A 17,523-nucleotide genomic window follows, 5' to 3' on the forward strand; every position below is an offset into this window, starting at 1 on the left:
GCGTTCCAGCTCCGCACTGTAAGTCGACAAGCTCGGATCACACCAGTAACGAAAGCTGCTGATCCCTGGGCTCATTAACCTCCGAGCTGTCACATACCTGTTACTAAGCACAAATGTATTTTAAAGATTTATTCCAGGAGCCGCTGAATCAACAGCGCTGCTGAAGTGTACCTGTATACTCCTCCTCATCGCTTGCCTTATTTGCCATGTAGGATGTTTAGAGAAGCAACAAATAATAAAAATAAATCGTGACACACAAGGGAAAAATTCATACTTACCTAATCAGGGCCGGCTTTAGCCACAATGGGGCCCTGGGGCAAAAGAGACTTAGGGGCTACTTTTGTTGGGGAGGAGTGGCTGACACCCCATTTCCAACCAAATGAACCCCAGGGCCCCTGCGCCTTAGGCAACATGTTGGGAATTAGATGGCCTGTGGAGTACCCTTATCCAGCAGTAATAAGAGCAGTAGCATAGCATGGGTATGCAGAGGTTGTGACCGCACCAGGGCCCTTATACCAGAGGGGGCCACTAGGGGACAACCCTCAAGCACAGCATTAGATCTTCAATGGTGTTATGCTGGAAATGATCACTTCTATATATGCTTTGAATAGTGGTAATTATTAACAAACTGTTCCCCTCCTTCAAGGATTTGGACATTCTTCCGCCCAAGGCCCACTGTTACCAAATCCCGCCCACCCCATCCTGTGCACCACCTGTCCTCTGTGCTCCCCCTGGCCCAGCACATGGGGGAGCACAGGGCCAGTCCTCACTGCTTGCCCCTACGGGAGCAGTGTGGATGTAGACCGGGTTTGTCACCTCTGCAGTTTACGTGATTGTCATCTTAGCTGCCTTAGTGTGCCAGCCTGCTGCCCGCCCCTTGCATCCTGGTGCCCTAGGCCATGGCCTTTGTGGCCTTCCCTCAAATCTGGCCATGCCTCCTTTTCCACCTCTCATACTGTGGATGTTCTTGGCAGGTGTTGTTGCACTATATAAATTGTTATTTACAATGTAAAACTTTCAAAGGGGCCCAAAGCCCTTTAGCTACATCACTGAAGAGGACAGTAAAGGACATACTGTACACTTAGCAAAAGCTGGATTAAATTTGGTGGCCAATAAGGAGTGCCTCAAGCGAGAATGCATGTAAGGCATGTAAGGCGTGTAAGGTATGTAAGGTGTGTAAGGTGTGTAAGGCGTGTAAGGTGTGTAAGGCGTGTAAGGTGTGTAAGGCGTGTAAGGTGTGTAAGGTGTGTAAGGTGTGTAAGGCGTGTAAGGCGTGTAAGGCGCGTAAGGCGTGTAAGGCGTGTAAGGCGTGTAAGGTGTGTAAGGTGTGTAAGGCGTGTAAGGCGTGTAAGGCATGTAAGGCGTGTAAGGTGTGTAAGGCGTGTAAGGTGTGTAAGGCGTGTAAGGTGTGTAAGGCCTGTAAGGTGTGTAAGGCGTGTAAGGCGTGTAAGGCGTGTAAGGTGTGTAAGGTGTGTAAGGCGTGTAAGGTATGTAAGGTGTGTAAGGCGTGTAAGGTGTGTAAGGCGTGTAAGGTGTGTAAGGCTAATAAGGTGTGTAAGGCGTGTAAGGTGTGTAAGGCGTGTAAGGTGTGTAAGGCGTGTAAGGCGTGTAAGGCGTGTAAGGCAAGTAAGGTGTGTAAGACGTGTAAGGTGTGTAAGGCGTGTAAGGTGTGTAAGGCGTGTAAGGTGTGTAAGGCGTGTAAGGTGTGTAAGGCTAATAAGGTGTGTAAGGCGTGTAAGGCTAATAAGGTGTGTAAGGTGTGTAAGGCTAATAAGGTGTGTAAGGTGTGTAAGGCCTGTAAGGCGTGTAAGGTGTGTAAGGCGTGTAAGGTGTGTAAGGTGTGTAGGGGTGCCCCCCCATCCCCCCCCGTGATCTAAACATTCAGCATGGAGAATCATCAATGATGTCTGACCAACCCCCAAGTGCATTGTTGTCCTACTCACCCCGACCTCTGGAAGCTGCTCAGTCTTGTGCCACATAATCTAACATTACTGGTTACGGTGAGACCTCGCAGTCCAATAGTAATCATCAAAGGTCCGCACCATCCAGTATTCAAGTTTCTGTATGTACAGCTCTTAGTAAAAAGACGTGTAAAAAACAGTTCTGCATGATGATGACGCACAGGCGTTTCGACCCTTCTTTCTCAAATCATTGCAGAGTTTGACGTGATCTGAGAAAGAAGGGTCGAAACGCCTGTGCATCATCATCATGCAGACCTGTTTTTTACTTATGTCTTTTTACTAAGAGCTATAAAGAAATAAACTTGAATACTGGATGGTGCGGACCTTTGATGATTGCTGAAGTTTCCCTGTGGCTCCAGGGGTGGTCTCTGCACACCGAATCCATTAGTGCAGCAACGTTGGTTCAATCCCAGTCCAATAGTGGCAGGGGAGCGGCAGCATACGATAAAATAGCAAAGGAGGAGTTCATCTACTTTGCAGTGGAACACCGCAGGGGTGGCACCCGATGATGTAATAGTGACAGGGGAGCGGAGGCACAGGATAAAATAGCAGAGGGAGCTATGATTGGCTACTATCGGTTAGCAGGGAGGCATGACTTCCCCCGACAGTCAATCATCTCCTCCTTGTATGACTCTGTAGTGGAAGGAGGCATGGTTTAAAGTGGATCCGAGTTAAACTTTTACTCACTGCATAATTGTGCCCCTTACATATAGCTTACGGGGCATTCCTCAAGCCAAATACTTTTTGGTTGTTTTAATACCCTCATTTCCTATAAACTAGGCAAGCCTCTCCCACAGCTCCTCCAGCACCTAGGCATTCTGAGCCCATGTAGCAAGTGCTCATGGGAGCTCAGTCTGGGGGGGGCGGGCTTTTTCAGCCAGAGGTTTCAGAGGCAAGGGGGCGGAGAGGGGAGGAGAGAGGAGTGGAGTTTTCACAGGCTGAGGGGTGGAGATGCAGAGCAGCTTGCCTGTGTGATAACAAGCAGAATATGGCTGCTCCCACTGTATCACAGGAAGAAATAATCATATACTGTTGAAGCTGTTTGCAGCTAGATCTCCTGTGTAAACTATCTAAACTTTAGATAAGATATATAGACAAGTTACTTGTTATAGTTAGTTTTTCATCTCGGATCCACTTTTAGCTCACTGGGTTTAAGCAGGCACTAGGAATTTGCTGAGGATCTTCGAACTGCTACAGCAGGTTTTTCTTTCTTTATTTCACAAGACAGCAAGGTTTTTAATGAAACATTGGTAGGCTTAATTCCTCTAAAATAAAGTTGTGTTTAAAGCATAGTTAAAGAGAAACTCCGACCAAGAATTGAACTTTATCCCAATCAGTAGCTGATACCCCCTTTTACATGAGAAATCTATTCCTTTTCACAAACAGACCATCAGGGGGCGCTGTATGACTGATATTGTGGTGAAACCCCTCCCACAAGAAACTCTGAGGACCGTGGTACTCCTGGCAGTTTCCTGTCTGTGAACCTTGTTGCATTGTGGGAAATAGCCGTTTACTGCTGTTTCCAACTGCCAAAAAAAGCATACAGCAGCTACATCACCTGCCCACAGTAAAAATGTCACCATGTAATAAATGTCAGAATGTAAATCAGGGATTTAAAAGAATTTTACAATGGGCAAACACTGACTAAATCATTTATACATAATTATTGTAAAAATGGAGCACTTTTTTAATTACATTATTTTCACTGGAGTTCCTCTTTAACATTTAGGGCACGTGTTTCGATATTTTCCAAAGGGCGTCACCAATTCTGACCAAATCTCTACGTCTCAAGCTGCCCAGGAAACCAAAATGTGACGCCGCGCTACAGAAAAGCTACAGAGGTTTTGTAATTGTTTGTATTCCGGCCGCGTTGGCAACCTCAGATAAACTTGCGAAGCGTGCCGTCGCCGGAACCGCGCTGACGATAGTGACTTGTATCTCTGGAGCACCTGCTGAAAAGGGTTCTAGAGAAGCCGCGTAATACCGAGTAAACAATAATTCTACGCGATATCCCTCCGCTAGGTCCTAATATGCGCTCTAAAATAATTTCAGCTTTCATTTTGTGATATCTGGTAATTACAAAGACATATTTAGTAGGGAAGAAAATGTAATTATAATAATTGGAATTAATTTGTAGTGTTGTGAAATAACTGCCTACCACCAAATATTCCGCCGTGACTGCGGATAATATACAGTCGAGGCACTCAGAGGCGCGCAAACCTTGACGGCCGTTTAAAAATACTATTGAAATCAAAGGGAATTTAAAAAAAAAAAATTCATTTACCTGCGAGTCCATCCACCTTGCTCTAAACTTCACTCAACTGTGCTATTTTAGTATTTTATGGTTTTCCGGAAGGCAGGAAATCGGGCACGAGTGGGACACTGTATGGTGGAACGGTTTTGCTTGTCAAAATGTAGGGAAAAATAATACAAAAGGGTGTCAAAAAAGTCCCTCAGATTAAACAAGGCCTAAAGGTGGCCACACACCATACAATTAAAAGATCCAATTTTTCACCAATTTGATCATTTCGAACGGTTGTCCCGAAAAATCGAGAGCTTTTCTTTGTGTTCAATTAATAAATCCGATGAATTTCCTGTTTTTTTTCCTCCCGATTTTTGAAGATTGGACATGTTGTAAATTTCAGACCAACTTTATCAAGAATTGTATGGTGTGTGGTGGATTGTCAATTACTTGATGTACAGTTCCAATCATTTTTTGTCTGAGCTTTCAATTATTACATTCATGATTGGGGAAAAATTGAACATAGGTGTGTGGTACCTTGGTCAGATTTTTGAATTGTTACAATCAGTCGGAAAATGTTTTTGCTATTCTTGAATTGAACAGATATTTCAAAAATTGTGTGGTGTGTGGCTACCTTAAGGCCCAACATAATCCAATCAATATGGAGTGGGGTGTATGTATTTTACAGGAAGTAATAATTTCATTGTTCATTTTGGTTTTATGTGTCGAGAGAGAAGCTTTCTCCTGGTTTACCGATTGACAGCGCCCTCCAGAGACCTCTGCCAAGCCTAAAGGTGACCATTAACGATATAATCCCACAAAATGATCAATAATTCTGCAGCATTGGGCACCTTAAAGAGGAACTCCAGTGAAAATAGCGTAATGAAAAAAAGTGCTTAATTTTTACAATCATGAAGTATAAATGATTTAGTCAGTGTTTGCCCATTGTAAAGTCTTTCCTCTCCATGATTTACATTCTGACATTTATCACATGGTGACATCTTTACTGCTGGTGGCAGGTGATGTCTGTGGAAGGAGATGCTGCTTGCATTTTTGGCAGTTGGAAACAGCGGTTATTTCCCACAATGCAACAAGGCTCCCACAGTGTGATGTCAAAACCATGGTCCTGACATCACACTGTGTGAGGGGTTTCACCACAATATCAGACATACAGAGCCCCCTGGTGATTCGTTTGAGAAAAAGTAAAGATTTCTGGGAAAGGGGTTATCAGCTACTGATTGGGATGAAGTTCAATTCTTGGTTATGGTTTCTCTTTAAAGCCACACACGTAAAAATGATTGCTGTAACTGTTCATTGGGTAACAACTTAACAACTATCGTACAGGCACACTTGCTGGGTTTCTAGCCTGTTCTATAATGGAAGGAGGGGGGGCAGTATCGTAACCAAAACTCACTGGGCCCCATAGCAAAATATTTGCTGGGGTTCCCCATTCAAACTGCCCATAGTCAAGTGGTCCCCCCTCCATACAGCTTTCACTGGTGGTCTAATGATCCCCCCCTCCCCCCTCTTATATCAATATCCCTAAGAGCCTTGGCCCTCCAGCTGTTAAGGAACTACAAGTCCCACAATGCATTGCAGGAGTCTTACAGCCACAGTCATGACTCACAAAGGCAAATGCATTGTGGGACTTGAAGTTCCTTAACAGCTGGAGGGCCAAGTTTGCCCATGCCTGGTCTAGTGGTTCCCTCTCATACAGCTTTCCTTGGTTGTCTAGTGGCCACCCTTTTCTGGGGGGTAAGCCAGAGCAACAGCAAGGCGGAGCAGACAGTAAAGAAAAAAAATTAAACTAAAAAAAAAACAAAAAAAAACAAGACTGCCCCACCACCCTTGGGCATGGGACCCATATGGCTGCTATGGTGATTCCTATGGCATGAAAGAGTCCTGATATGAGCACCCATGGCAGCTACAACAGTATATGGCTATGGGGTCTTCCAATGTAGGTGGGCAACTAGAAGAAAGAGTTTACTTCGTGGGGAGCGTACACAAGGTAGATTATAAACAATTGTTACAAGAGAGCAAGAATCTACCACGTGAAATTAGCTTAAAGGGACTCCGAGCAGTGCAGAAACTATGGAAAGATGCATATCATTTTAAAGCTCTCTTTCTCCTCTTTCCAATGATATATAAACCGCCGCCCTACGCCTTTTAGTTTTCGCTATTTTCGCAATTGAAATTGCCGCGGCCGCAATTTCAATCGCGAAAATAAAGAAAACGAAAAGGCGTAGAGCGACGATTTAGGTGTCGCCAGAAAGAGGGGAAAGAGAGCTTTAAAATGATTTCCATCTTTCCATAGTTACTTGTATTACACAGGACGACACTTTCCCCAGTGTCAGCAGCTCCATTCAGCAGAAAAAGTCGCCCTGTGTAATATAATGTAACTATGGAAAGATGGATATCATTTTAAAGCTCTCTTTCTCCTTTTTCTGGCGACACCTAAATCGTTGCCCTGCGCCTTTTAGTTTTCTTTATTTTCGCGATTGAAATCGCGGCCGCGGCAATTTCAATCGCGAAAATAGCGAAAACTAAAAGGTGTAGGGCAGCGGTTTATATATCATTGGAAAGAGGAGAAAGAGAGCTTTAAAATGATATGCATCTTTCCATAGTTTCTGCACTGCTCGGAGTCCCTTTAAAGCAGGTGGAATACAGAAAGAGACAACGAGAGCCCAATATAGTGCAGCATGCACTGGTAATATGGGTGTGACAAAGTAAGTATATAATATTAATACTCACAAACCAGGGTTACCCTCTAGGCAACCACTGTAGATGCAGGTGGGGAGATTACACCTGTCCCCACTCAGGATTAAGAAGTCGCTCTCTGTAGATTGGAAAAAAACAGGAGGCAACACCCCTCTCTAGACAGAGGCACTTTGCTTTGTACTAGACCTGCATGAGTTTTATTCTCCGTTCATAGCCTGAGGAAGCGGGATATGCCTGCAAAACGCGTTGCACTTTCTGGAGTATGTAAATAAATATTTGATTGAACTCTAGCAACAGTTTATTGACTTTTGTCGCCTCTGTTTGCCTGGACATTAGCTTAAAGCAGTTGACTTTTGTTGTCAACACAGCCAGAATTTCAAAGGTGTGCATTCTAACACTCCTAACAGGACATTTTTCACTTTTCTAAAAAAAAATAAAAAAAGGTGTGTATGCCTGCAGAACTACCATCCATAGGATCTTTTTACTTTTTTTTTCTTTAACATTCTTCTTGGTGAGTTCTAGAAACTCTTGAGCATGAGAATCTCAGGTGATCAGCAGCTATAGAAATCATCAAACCAGCCGGTCTCACACCAAGAATCACACCAAATTTAGAATCATTGAGATCCCATTTTACCCATTCTAGCATTTGATGAGAACACTAACTGAAATGGGTAGCTTTATAATTGTACGTATTGCTTCCACGTGATTGGCTGATTAGATATTTGCATGAATAAGCAGGTGTTCCTGATAAAGCGTGCTGCGACCGCGGACGTGCGTTTAAGTTAATTTCTGAATGCTTTCTTCACTGCATTAGGAATACACATCTATAGTGGCAGTTATAGTTGGTGTAGTGACTTATAGCACAAACAATGAATTGTTTGTCTGCTAATTATACTGGGTCTACCAGCGTTGGCAATGAAGCAATGCTATTAAATCTGCTACAGCCATGAATTAGGGAATGATGAGATCTGGCACATTACAACGACAAAATGGGTAATCAAACTTTCAGGAATAAAATGTTTTTGCCCCTTGAGCAGGCCCGGATTTACCTCACAGGAGCCTATAGGCACAGATGTCCTATTATCCTAGACTGCGCTCTCCATGATCCTACAAACCTCCACCAAACTGCACCACAAATGTGACCAAACTGTGACTTCCCCCTTATGTCCCTTGCCTGTCATAGGGAGCTACAGGTGCCCCTAAGTATTAGGTAGCCAGAAGTACCCTCAATATTAAGTAGTTAGAGGTGCCCCCAAGTATTAGGTAGCTAGTCCAGAGGTGTCAAACTCAATACAAAGTGGGCTAAAATTGTACACTGGGACCTAGTCACGGGCCAACCTCAATGTCTACTGGCCACCTTCCTCCCTTATAAAGTTCCCAGGTGTCTAGTAGTCCTCCCTCTAATATACAGTTCCCTGGTGTCTAGAGGCCAACACCCTCCCCATATACAGTTCCCTAGTGTTTAGTGCTCCTCCCCCTCCCCCATATGGCTTTCCTGGTGGTCTAGGGCTTCAACTCCAATATAGCTTCCCTGGTGGTCTAGAGTGGGCCAAACATAATGCAAAATGGAGAAACCACTTCATGGCCGAATTTAATGGCTCTGAGGGCCAGATTTGGACTGTGGGCCGGAGTTTGACATGTATGAGCTAAAGGAACCTCAGTATTAAGTAGCTAAAGGTGCCGTTGACTGAAAGGGGATTTTGTCAGTGGAATGCCGAGAGCTGGGTGAGTAACCTCTCATTTACACTCCCATCAAAAATCTATATAGGGTAGAAGGTAGGGAGGTACTCGAGGAGGGGAGTGAGCCGCCTTGCCATCATCAGGCGCCTGTAGGCATGTGCCTACACTGCCTTATGGTAAATCCAGACCTGCCCCTTGAGCTCTCAACCAAGCAAGACCTTGTCTTAGTGGCACTATAAGACGGGGTAAGCAGGTAACTGGGGCAACAGTAATGGGCATTCAACTAAAGAGGCATCACTAGGACAAGAGTGGAGTGTAATACATTATACAAGATGCCCAATTTTACATTAATTATCCTGGTTTCAGCGTCAGAAACACTTCCTATATCTATATATTGCTGTATGTATGTATGTAACTGCACCCTCCCACTGATATTTACCTTAGGCTATTGAGTTATGCATCCTTCTCCCCTAGAGCACTCTGGGAGAACAGGTGTTGATTCTGCTCACTTTGGAACACCTAAACACATTTTTACAACATTCATAAAATTGTTTAGTTAACATTTGCCCACTGTAAAATCTTTCCTCATCCTGATTTATATTCTTTAAGTTCTTATAGGATACCCGAGGTGATATGTGACATGATGAGATAGACACGTGTATGTACAGTGCCTAACACACTAGGCTATGTTCCTTTTTTTACTTTCTCAGCCTGAAAGAGTAAAAAATCAGGTATGCAAGTGACAGATTCTGGCGGGTCCGTAACGGGTTAGACTGAAGTGTGACCCTCACTGATAAGGAACTACAGCCATAAGACACATTCCTGGCAGAAAATGGCTTCTGATAGTAGAAAAGAGATAAAAAGGGTCTATAGTTCATAGATTTTAGCTAAGGCATACTTTAATAAATGTGTCATTGAGAAGAGGCCATGAAACAGTAAAAACGTAAAAAATAGAAGTAAATATAACATATAACTGTGGAATAGCTAAAAAAAAAAAGTCATTTTAGGAGAAGGAGGATAGGTACAATTGTTTATCTCATAATTTTTTTTCACCTCGGATGCCCTTATTAAGTTATCAGAGATGCTGGCATCTTTACTGCTGGCGAGGTGAATGTTTTAAAGTGAGCAGGAACATCACCAGATCCCCCAGAGTGCTCTGGGGCAGAAGGCTGCATGACATCATAGCCAAGGCAAAACATCACTGGGAGGGCGGAGTTACATACCAGCAACATATAGACATAAGAAGCGTTTCTGATGCTCAAACCTGGATAATTAAGGTATAAATTGGCATCCTGTATAATTTGCTAGCTGAAGTCTTGCCCCTTTTTGTAACCTTGACACACAGTCACTCAATGACCAATTCTGTGAGCTTTGGGGTCCTTGGCATCAATAATGTAAGAATGAAAGCATTTTAAATATTCCCATTAAATTAAGCAAACGCATCTTGATTGGCTAATTGTGGCCCCACACCCTTTCCTGAATTTGAACACCAGTCACCGACTGACAGACTGTACCAGGTTTTAGGGCCTCTGCACTTAACCATGTAAGAATGGCAGCAATTGGAATATTCCCCTTGAATTTCAATAGGTAAGTTTTGATTGGATGTTGTAGGCTCCACCCACTTTCCTGAATAGTAATCCCAGTCACCCGGTGACCATGTGTGCCAAATTTGAGAGCCCTGCGATTGACAGTGTAAGAATGGATGAAGTTTGCATTATTCCATGTAAAATGAATGACTGCAATTTGATTGGCTGTTTTATGATCACACTTCCTGTAACCTGAATTTTTTTTACCTCGGTCACCAAATGACAAACTGTTCCAAGTTTGGGGACTCTGGCTTTATTACTGTGTGAATGGCAGCCTTTTACATTTTCCAGTTGACGTGAATGGGGGAAATCTGATTGGCTGTTTCTGGTTCCGCCCAGATGTACAGGGGGGATGCAAGACCCCCAGCACATATTATCCCAGGTAATAAGGGATCTGTATACCAAATCAGTCAAGACATTTTGAGTGATAGTGCCACATACACACACACACATTCATCCGATTTTACAGTACCGTATATTCTCGCACATAACCCGACCCGCATATAAGCCGAGGTACCCACTTTTCCCTGAGAAAGCAGTAAAAAGCGATTGACTCGTGTATAATCCCCTCCCTAGAAGCCAGATATGCCCTCAGTGCAAGTCAGCCCCCTCCCCATAGCCAGATGTGCCTCAAGGATGATACAGTTGTGTCTCAAGACGCCACTAGATGGCGTCATAGATATGAGACACAGCAATTGCCACACAGGAAGGATTCCTGATCATTGCACCACTTACATGTTGCTGGCACGCTCCACTCCACAAGCCAGGGGACACAGGTAGTCTTGAGCAGCGCACTCTGCACACCATGTTGCAGGGGATGCGGGGTACGGACACAGCAGGGAGCCAAGTGGCAAGAGCAGGAATACTAGTGCACAATCCTTATGCTCCAATGCCAGTAACAAAACCTGCTCCACCTTCTGTTCTGCACCACTGACTCAAATATAAGCCGAGGGGGCAACTTTTCATCACATTTTTTTTGTGTGCTGAAAAATTAGGCTTATACATGAGTATATAAGGTATATGTATAGAGTTCCTCTTTGTGTCAGAGCTTAGTGAGAATTGCTGAGAGGTTAACAAATCAACAGGTGTTGGTTTGACTCTAGCAAAGTCTCCATCAGCAGAGGGACTTTTCAATAACTGCAGTCTGTCCTGGACACATGAAAAATAAGCCCTTGTTGAGGATAATAGTAATAGCATAACTCTAATTCACTAACCTTTCAGTAGCCCTGCTAAAGTCTGATACATCCCACCTAACAGCCAATGTCATTTAACTGCCACTTTGTCCAGCTTCAACAGTACAATTCCTCGGTCACATGGGTACACTATTCAGGCTCACGAAGATCGGCCTGCCTTAGCCGGTGGTGATTCTAAAGCCGAATGGGCACCCGTCGTAGACACCATATGTCCGTATATGGGAAATAATTATACTCCATGAACATTGGCCTCGGACCACACCGACAACGCAGCCAATGCAATTTAAAGAGCGCAGAGCTAAGCCCTCTATATACACACGGTTTACAATGATGACACAAGTCTGGAAACCAAACAAACTCGATAAGGGACCCCCAGAAAGCCGAGTTTACAAAAAGCTAACAGCACTTGAGCCTTTCCATTAATGCATATACTAAAACAAAGAGAATCGGAGCCTGGGAAATAACAACACACACACACAAAAAGCGAGAGGACGAAGTCTCCCCCCTGCTAACTTGGTGTTACATTGGCCAAGACTTCTGAGATCTCCAGCAAATGAAGGGGCAGATGTACAGCTGGCCAAGAGCAGTGCCAAATCATTGCATAGCTCCACAATGCTGCATTGTGCGCGCTGAAAACATCGACTATATTTAGAGACCCGGCTAAAGAGGTACGGCGAAAGAGATGAATGCATGAAGGTCAAGCAGAATGTAATTCAAAATATGTCAATACCTCCAATTTGAGCCCACATGAAGGAAAAAAAGCTTAAGCTGGTTAACGATTTTGTTAAAAGATTTTTTCCTTGCAAAAAATAAATAAATATATATTGTTTTCTCCTGCAAACAACTACTTTGTGAAAAATAATACAAGGGTTTGTTGGGAAAAAAAGGAGATTGTTGAAAGTGGGCAAAATGTAACTTACGGAGACAGTAAGGCTGTCTCTGGGCCTCTTACTTGTGAGGGGCGGGGCGGCTCAATGACCCCCTCGGTCCCGTTCTTGTCCTCATGGTAATATATATGCACAACAATATCATGCTAGGTTGTGGCAGCACTTCCTCCCCACCTTCTGCACCAATCAGAGAGCACATCAGTGGAGTGGGCGGGCTGCAACATCAGGTTTAGGAAGGAGGGTGCTGGTGACAGAGCCTCTGGATTAGTGATGGTCATGTCTAGGAGAACTAATGGAGAAGCATGTGATTTGTTTGGTCAGCTGATAGATTTTCAAAGCTCTGATTTGCTGTGATCACATCCTGCTTTAGCACATGATTATGACTAGCAAATTAGAGACTTACATATCTATAACCTGACCAAACTGATCACATGCTTCTTTATGAGTTCTCCTAGACATCACCATCGCTACTCTGGATACACAGCTACTTCCATGATTGAATGCCTGGATTGATGACCTATTCACCCAGGGAAGTACTCATAGTATAAACATCCACCTCCAACTGTGTCGGGCACATCAGTGTGTATTTATGAGTGCTCAGTAAAGAAAATGACTTGCAAATCCACTTTAAAGGGTAACTGAGCTTACACATACAGGTAAAGTCATGTTTGATATCCTATCAGTACAGGCATGTGGCTATTTATGATAAGTGAAATGTGTAGCAAAAGATTAGGGGTCTGAGGGGATGCATCTTTGTTACTTTCCTGGCCTTACACTTTAAAGGGACTCCGAGCACCTCTCATGGGTATGCCTTTAAGACTCCGACCAGTACTGCAAAGTACATAAAGATGCATACCTTTCTGTAGCTTGTGCTCTCCTCTTTCATTTGATGCCTGAATCCCCATTCTACACCAAATCATTTTCATTCGATTTCAATTTAATAATCACGGCTGCCATCTTGGCTATGTTATAACTTCCGGGTCAACCCTGTCTGCTCTGTTAGAGAAGTGCATCACTGAATGAAGCAGGAAGAGGAAGTGACACGCATGGCCATTGCAAGAGGCTCCTCCAGAGGGGTCACAGCATGACTTTCTTGGGAGTCATCTGGCTTAAAGGCATGCCCATGAGAGGTGCTCGGAGTCCCTTTAAGGATCTATTTCAGATGTTATTTGGCAATTAGTGAATTGATCTAAGCAGAAGTCAGGCTTGGAGGGAGCTCTTTAGGCAAAAAAGTTAGAAACATAATCTAAAATGTTTGGACTAACTCCTCTTTTATAGGCCACTTCTGGCTGGGGAGTAAGGCACCGAACTTCTTGCTGTGCCCCACTTCCGCCAATGACACACCGCCCCATGAGTTTCTTGTATCATTACTCCCAGAGAGGGAGATCAATGAAATGCAAATATTTCTGAGTTCATGCTGATGTATGTAAATTTGTAGGCAAATATATACATGATGAACGTGAACCAATCAAGTCCTATCCTGCTGTAACTAGATCATCTCTGCCTTTGAATCTGAACTGCACAGCCCACAAGCCACTCCATCAAATAAAAACAAACATGCATGATTGCAGGACCTCACCAGGGCTGCCCCTACTCTCTGGAACTCACTCCCTCCAGCCACCAGACTTGCCCCCACCTTTAATACCTTCACACAAGCTCTCAAGACTCACCCTTTCATGCTCACATACCCCCCTACACCAGCACCATAATATGTTCTGTTAGACACCCTCTCAACAGATGCACCTATTGTCTCCACCCCCACCCTTTAGATTGTAAGCCTCCGGCAGGGCCCTCTCCCTTAGTGTTTCCAGCTTGATTATGCAATCTTACTGACAATCACCCCTTTTGTGGACTAGAACAGTCTCTATTTTGACCTATGACACTGTATTATCAAATCATGTGCATGATCTTGTTTTGTTGTGAGTTTCCTGTATGTTCTACCTTGTATGTTACCCCTTTTATCTATTGTGCAGCGCTGCGTAATATGTTGGCGCTATATAAATACAATAAATAATAATAATAATAATAATAATAATAATACCCAGGTTTGAATTGATTGGTCCATTTTCAAGCTGCATAGATTTGCATTAGGGCCCTTTTACACTTAATCAGTTGGTATGCGTTAGTGTGCGTTTTTTCCATAGCAGTGCATTGGGAAAAAGATTTCAGTTAAACGCGTTAAGTGTGAAAGGTGCCATAGGAAAACATGGGCATTACTTTGAAAAGTCAGTTATAACTGAGAGCAACTGATTAAGTGTAAAAGGGCCCTAAAAAGTTTCAAAAATCTGCATGAACTACTCGGAAATATCTGCATCTCATTGCTCATCCCTACCCCCAGACTGGGTCCACCTTGACTGTAATCTTCTACATTTATAGAAATTAACTTCTCAAACCTCTCTTTAGAGATAACATAGAAAATTCACTTACAGGGGCTCACAATTTTAGGTCTTTACATCACTCAAAGGCCCGGTTGGTATTGGACTAAAAACGGTCCGTTGAGTGGACCGTAACAGAATTGACCCTAACAGAGGTGAACAGATCCTATGTCAATAGGATCCATTCACATTGCTTCGTTTGAACGGACCGCAGGTTTGGGTCTGCAGCGATTTTTACGGATCAACGGTTGTGTGGCTTTGACTGTGCGCTAACAGAACGTAGGATCATGGATGGAAGACTGATGCCTTTAAAATCTGATCCATTGCATGGATTAGTTTTTACATGGATACGTTTTCCACCCGTGCCAGTGTGAAACAGGCCTAAGAAGAAATGTCAGTCAACTTTTCAACACAGAGGTATACCTGCTTCAAGAGCAGCACCAAGCTTCTTACCGCCCTCCTTCTAATGCAGGAGTCACACATCCAGAGCAGGGGTCGTTGTGGTGCCACCAAACAAGCCACATGTTCTTGGTAAGAATCTTATTCATTACAGTGAACTAACCATTTAGCCACCATGCTTGGAAGATGGGTAGAGAAACCAAGAGCCCAATATAGCGTAGTAAGCTCATGTTACTGTGTGGTTGTAAAGTTAGAAGAAGAGTAATACTCGTACACCTGGGTTACCTCAAAGTCAACCACTGTGAAGGCAGGTGCAGGAATAAACCCAACCCCACTCGGGTTAAAAAGTTGCTCTCTGTAGATTAAGGGAAAAGAAATAGGACCCCTCCACCAAGGGTGGACAATACAAATTTAAGGTAAGTAGTTAAACAGAGGCACCATTTAGGATAAAATACACTAAAATCAGGTTAAAAAAGAGGTGGAGGTGGACTTACCTTGCAGGTAGGCACATTTATGAAATAACTGTTATTTATGACATAAAAACTCTGACTGCAACGCGTTTCACAGGAATTTCCTGCTTCGTCGGCAAAATTTGTGGGAGTCTGTGTGGCACTCCAGGTGAAGGCTCCAGAGGTGCCGAGCTGACATGTTGCTGTACCACAGAGGCTCCTACAGCTTTTGCCTGAAGAAGCGGGACATTTTTGTGAAATGTGTTGCAGTCACAGTTTTTATGTTGTTATTTTAGAAATGTGATTCCTATATCATAAGTCCACCGGAACCTCTTTATTTTTTTTACTGGATTTTAGTGTATTTTATCCTAATTGGCGTCTTTGTTTACCTACGTGCCTTCAATTCACTTACCATCCATGCTGGCCGGCAGTATGTTACCATTCTTGGGATTGTCAGGACTTCCAGAGTTACATCTTGTTGCTCCATATGATCCCATCAACCTCCTACAGCTCTTCCACATACTTCTCATGGAAAACACCTTGACTTTCGTCTTCCATATTCCTCCATAAAACAAAGATACGCAAATCCTACTCAACTAGGGGGATGTTGCTGAAGCCGTTGGGCCATTTATGGTCAACATAAGGCAGAGCCCTGACTTCCGCTCGCCCACGCCAAACAAAAATACATTCATGCGAACCGAGAGGAGACAAGGGATAACGTCTTTCTCAGTGGGAAGGTGGCGAAGTTAAGAGCTCTGTCTTGTTGATACACGGCTGAGGCTAAATATTGTTCTCAGGACTTAAAGAGCTCTCTATAAGTATCACGTTCTTGTATGTACATATTAGCATGAGGTTAACGTCGATGAACCTGACATCAACGGAGCCCAAAATAACCCATTGAAGAGCGACGTTCGGAATAATTGCTGTTTTCTCCACGTCTTTTCCCTTCAGTTATAGCGCTATAATGATTCCGCATAACAGATTGAATAAAACGCTGTTGTGACAGGTGGTAGAATTCAGCTAGTAAGCATAGAGACAAGGTTCAATTTAGTTTGTGAATCCTTTAATTGTTGTGCAGCTAATTAAGGAATCTTCTTTACACTCGCAAGTGTTTACCGCTGCTGGTACGCACACATGAAAAATTAAATTGTGCCTTCAAGGGCTGAGAAGTATAGAAAGAGGAGTAAAAAAAAAAAAAAAATCATAGCTGAGGCTGCAAACGCCACCGCCAAATAGACGCTTTTCACAATTGGAATTTGTAAAACTTTTTGCTAAGCAAATATAGAGCTAATTAGAAGTGTTCGTCGGACCAATTAACATTTAAATAAATAAGCCATATTGCACATTTCACAGTCTTTATTTAATGACGCTCCCTAACTCGCTGGAAAAAAATTCCTTTAAGTACGAGAAGAAGAAAAAAAAAACAACAAAAAAAAAACCTCCCAGTGCCAAACAAAACACATGTCATGGAATGAAAGACGGGAAATGAGAGCATTCCGATTTCTTTTTGAATTTCTTTTTGCCGTCTTCCTTGAAGTCGTTATGGCGTGCCAAAGCCCGTTATTGGGATAAAATGGGAGGAATCGCCGCTTCATCTAGTTGAGATGTTTCTCTCATCTTTGAATCAAAAAAGAGACAACATGTTTGATAAGTGTTTCATCTACTCAGTGGGTTTTCATTCCCCTGTTTTCTAATGGTTGGAGTGCTTCACCCCTGCCCAGGCGTACGTATTAGTACGCCATTGGTGAGTTGGGCACAGGGAGAGACAAATGATGGCTCACCTTTCTGCCGCTAAAATTCCAGGTCGGTACAAAAATCAACTAACTCTGACTCCTCAGTTTATGAAACCACCGACTCCTACTCCAGGTACCCAAAATTGACTCTAACGCCTCAACTCTGACTCCTTAGTCTAATTTTTACAAAGGCTATGGATTTGGTTCAAAAATCATCCAACTCCTCAGTTTATTGAAACCGCCGACTCCGACTCCAGGTACCCAAAATTGCTCCTACTCCTCAACTCCGACTTCACAGCC

General features: G+C 43.4%; 1 protein-coding gene across 7 annotated transcripts in view; it reads right to left on the reverse strand.

The window, feature by feature from the left end:
- ZNF536 (zinc finger protein 536) overlaps positions 1–17,523 on the reverse strand; it is a 576,810-nt gene that overhangs the window by 209,330 nt on the left and 349,957 nt on the right. For 2 of the 7 annotated variants that reach the window (XM_068261016.1, XM_068261009.1), the window contains exon 1: positions 11,402–11,448. The exons of the other annotated variants lie outside the window; for them this stretch is intronic. In XM_068261016.1, coding sequence (XP_068117117.1) covers positions 11,402–11,432 — 31 coding nt within the window. In that variant the 5' untranslated portion in view covers positions 11,433–11,448. Of the gene's footprint in view, positions 1–11,401; positions 11,449–17,523 lie in introns of those variants that run through there. 7 annotated transcript variants of the gene reach the window in all.

This window comes from Hyperolius riggenbachi, chromosome 11, assembly GCF_040937935.1.
Source record: "Hyperolius riggenbachi isolate aHypRig1 chromosome 11, aHypRig1.pri, whole genome shotgun sequence".
NCBI lineage: Eukaryota > Metazoa > Chordata > Amphibia > Anura > Hyperoliidae > Hyperolius > Hyperolius riggenbachi.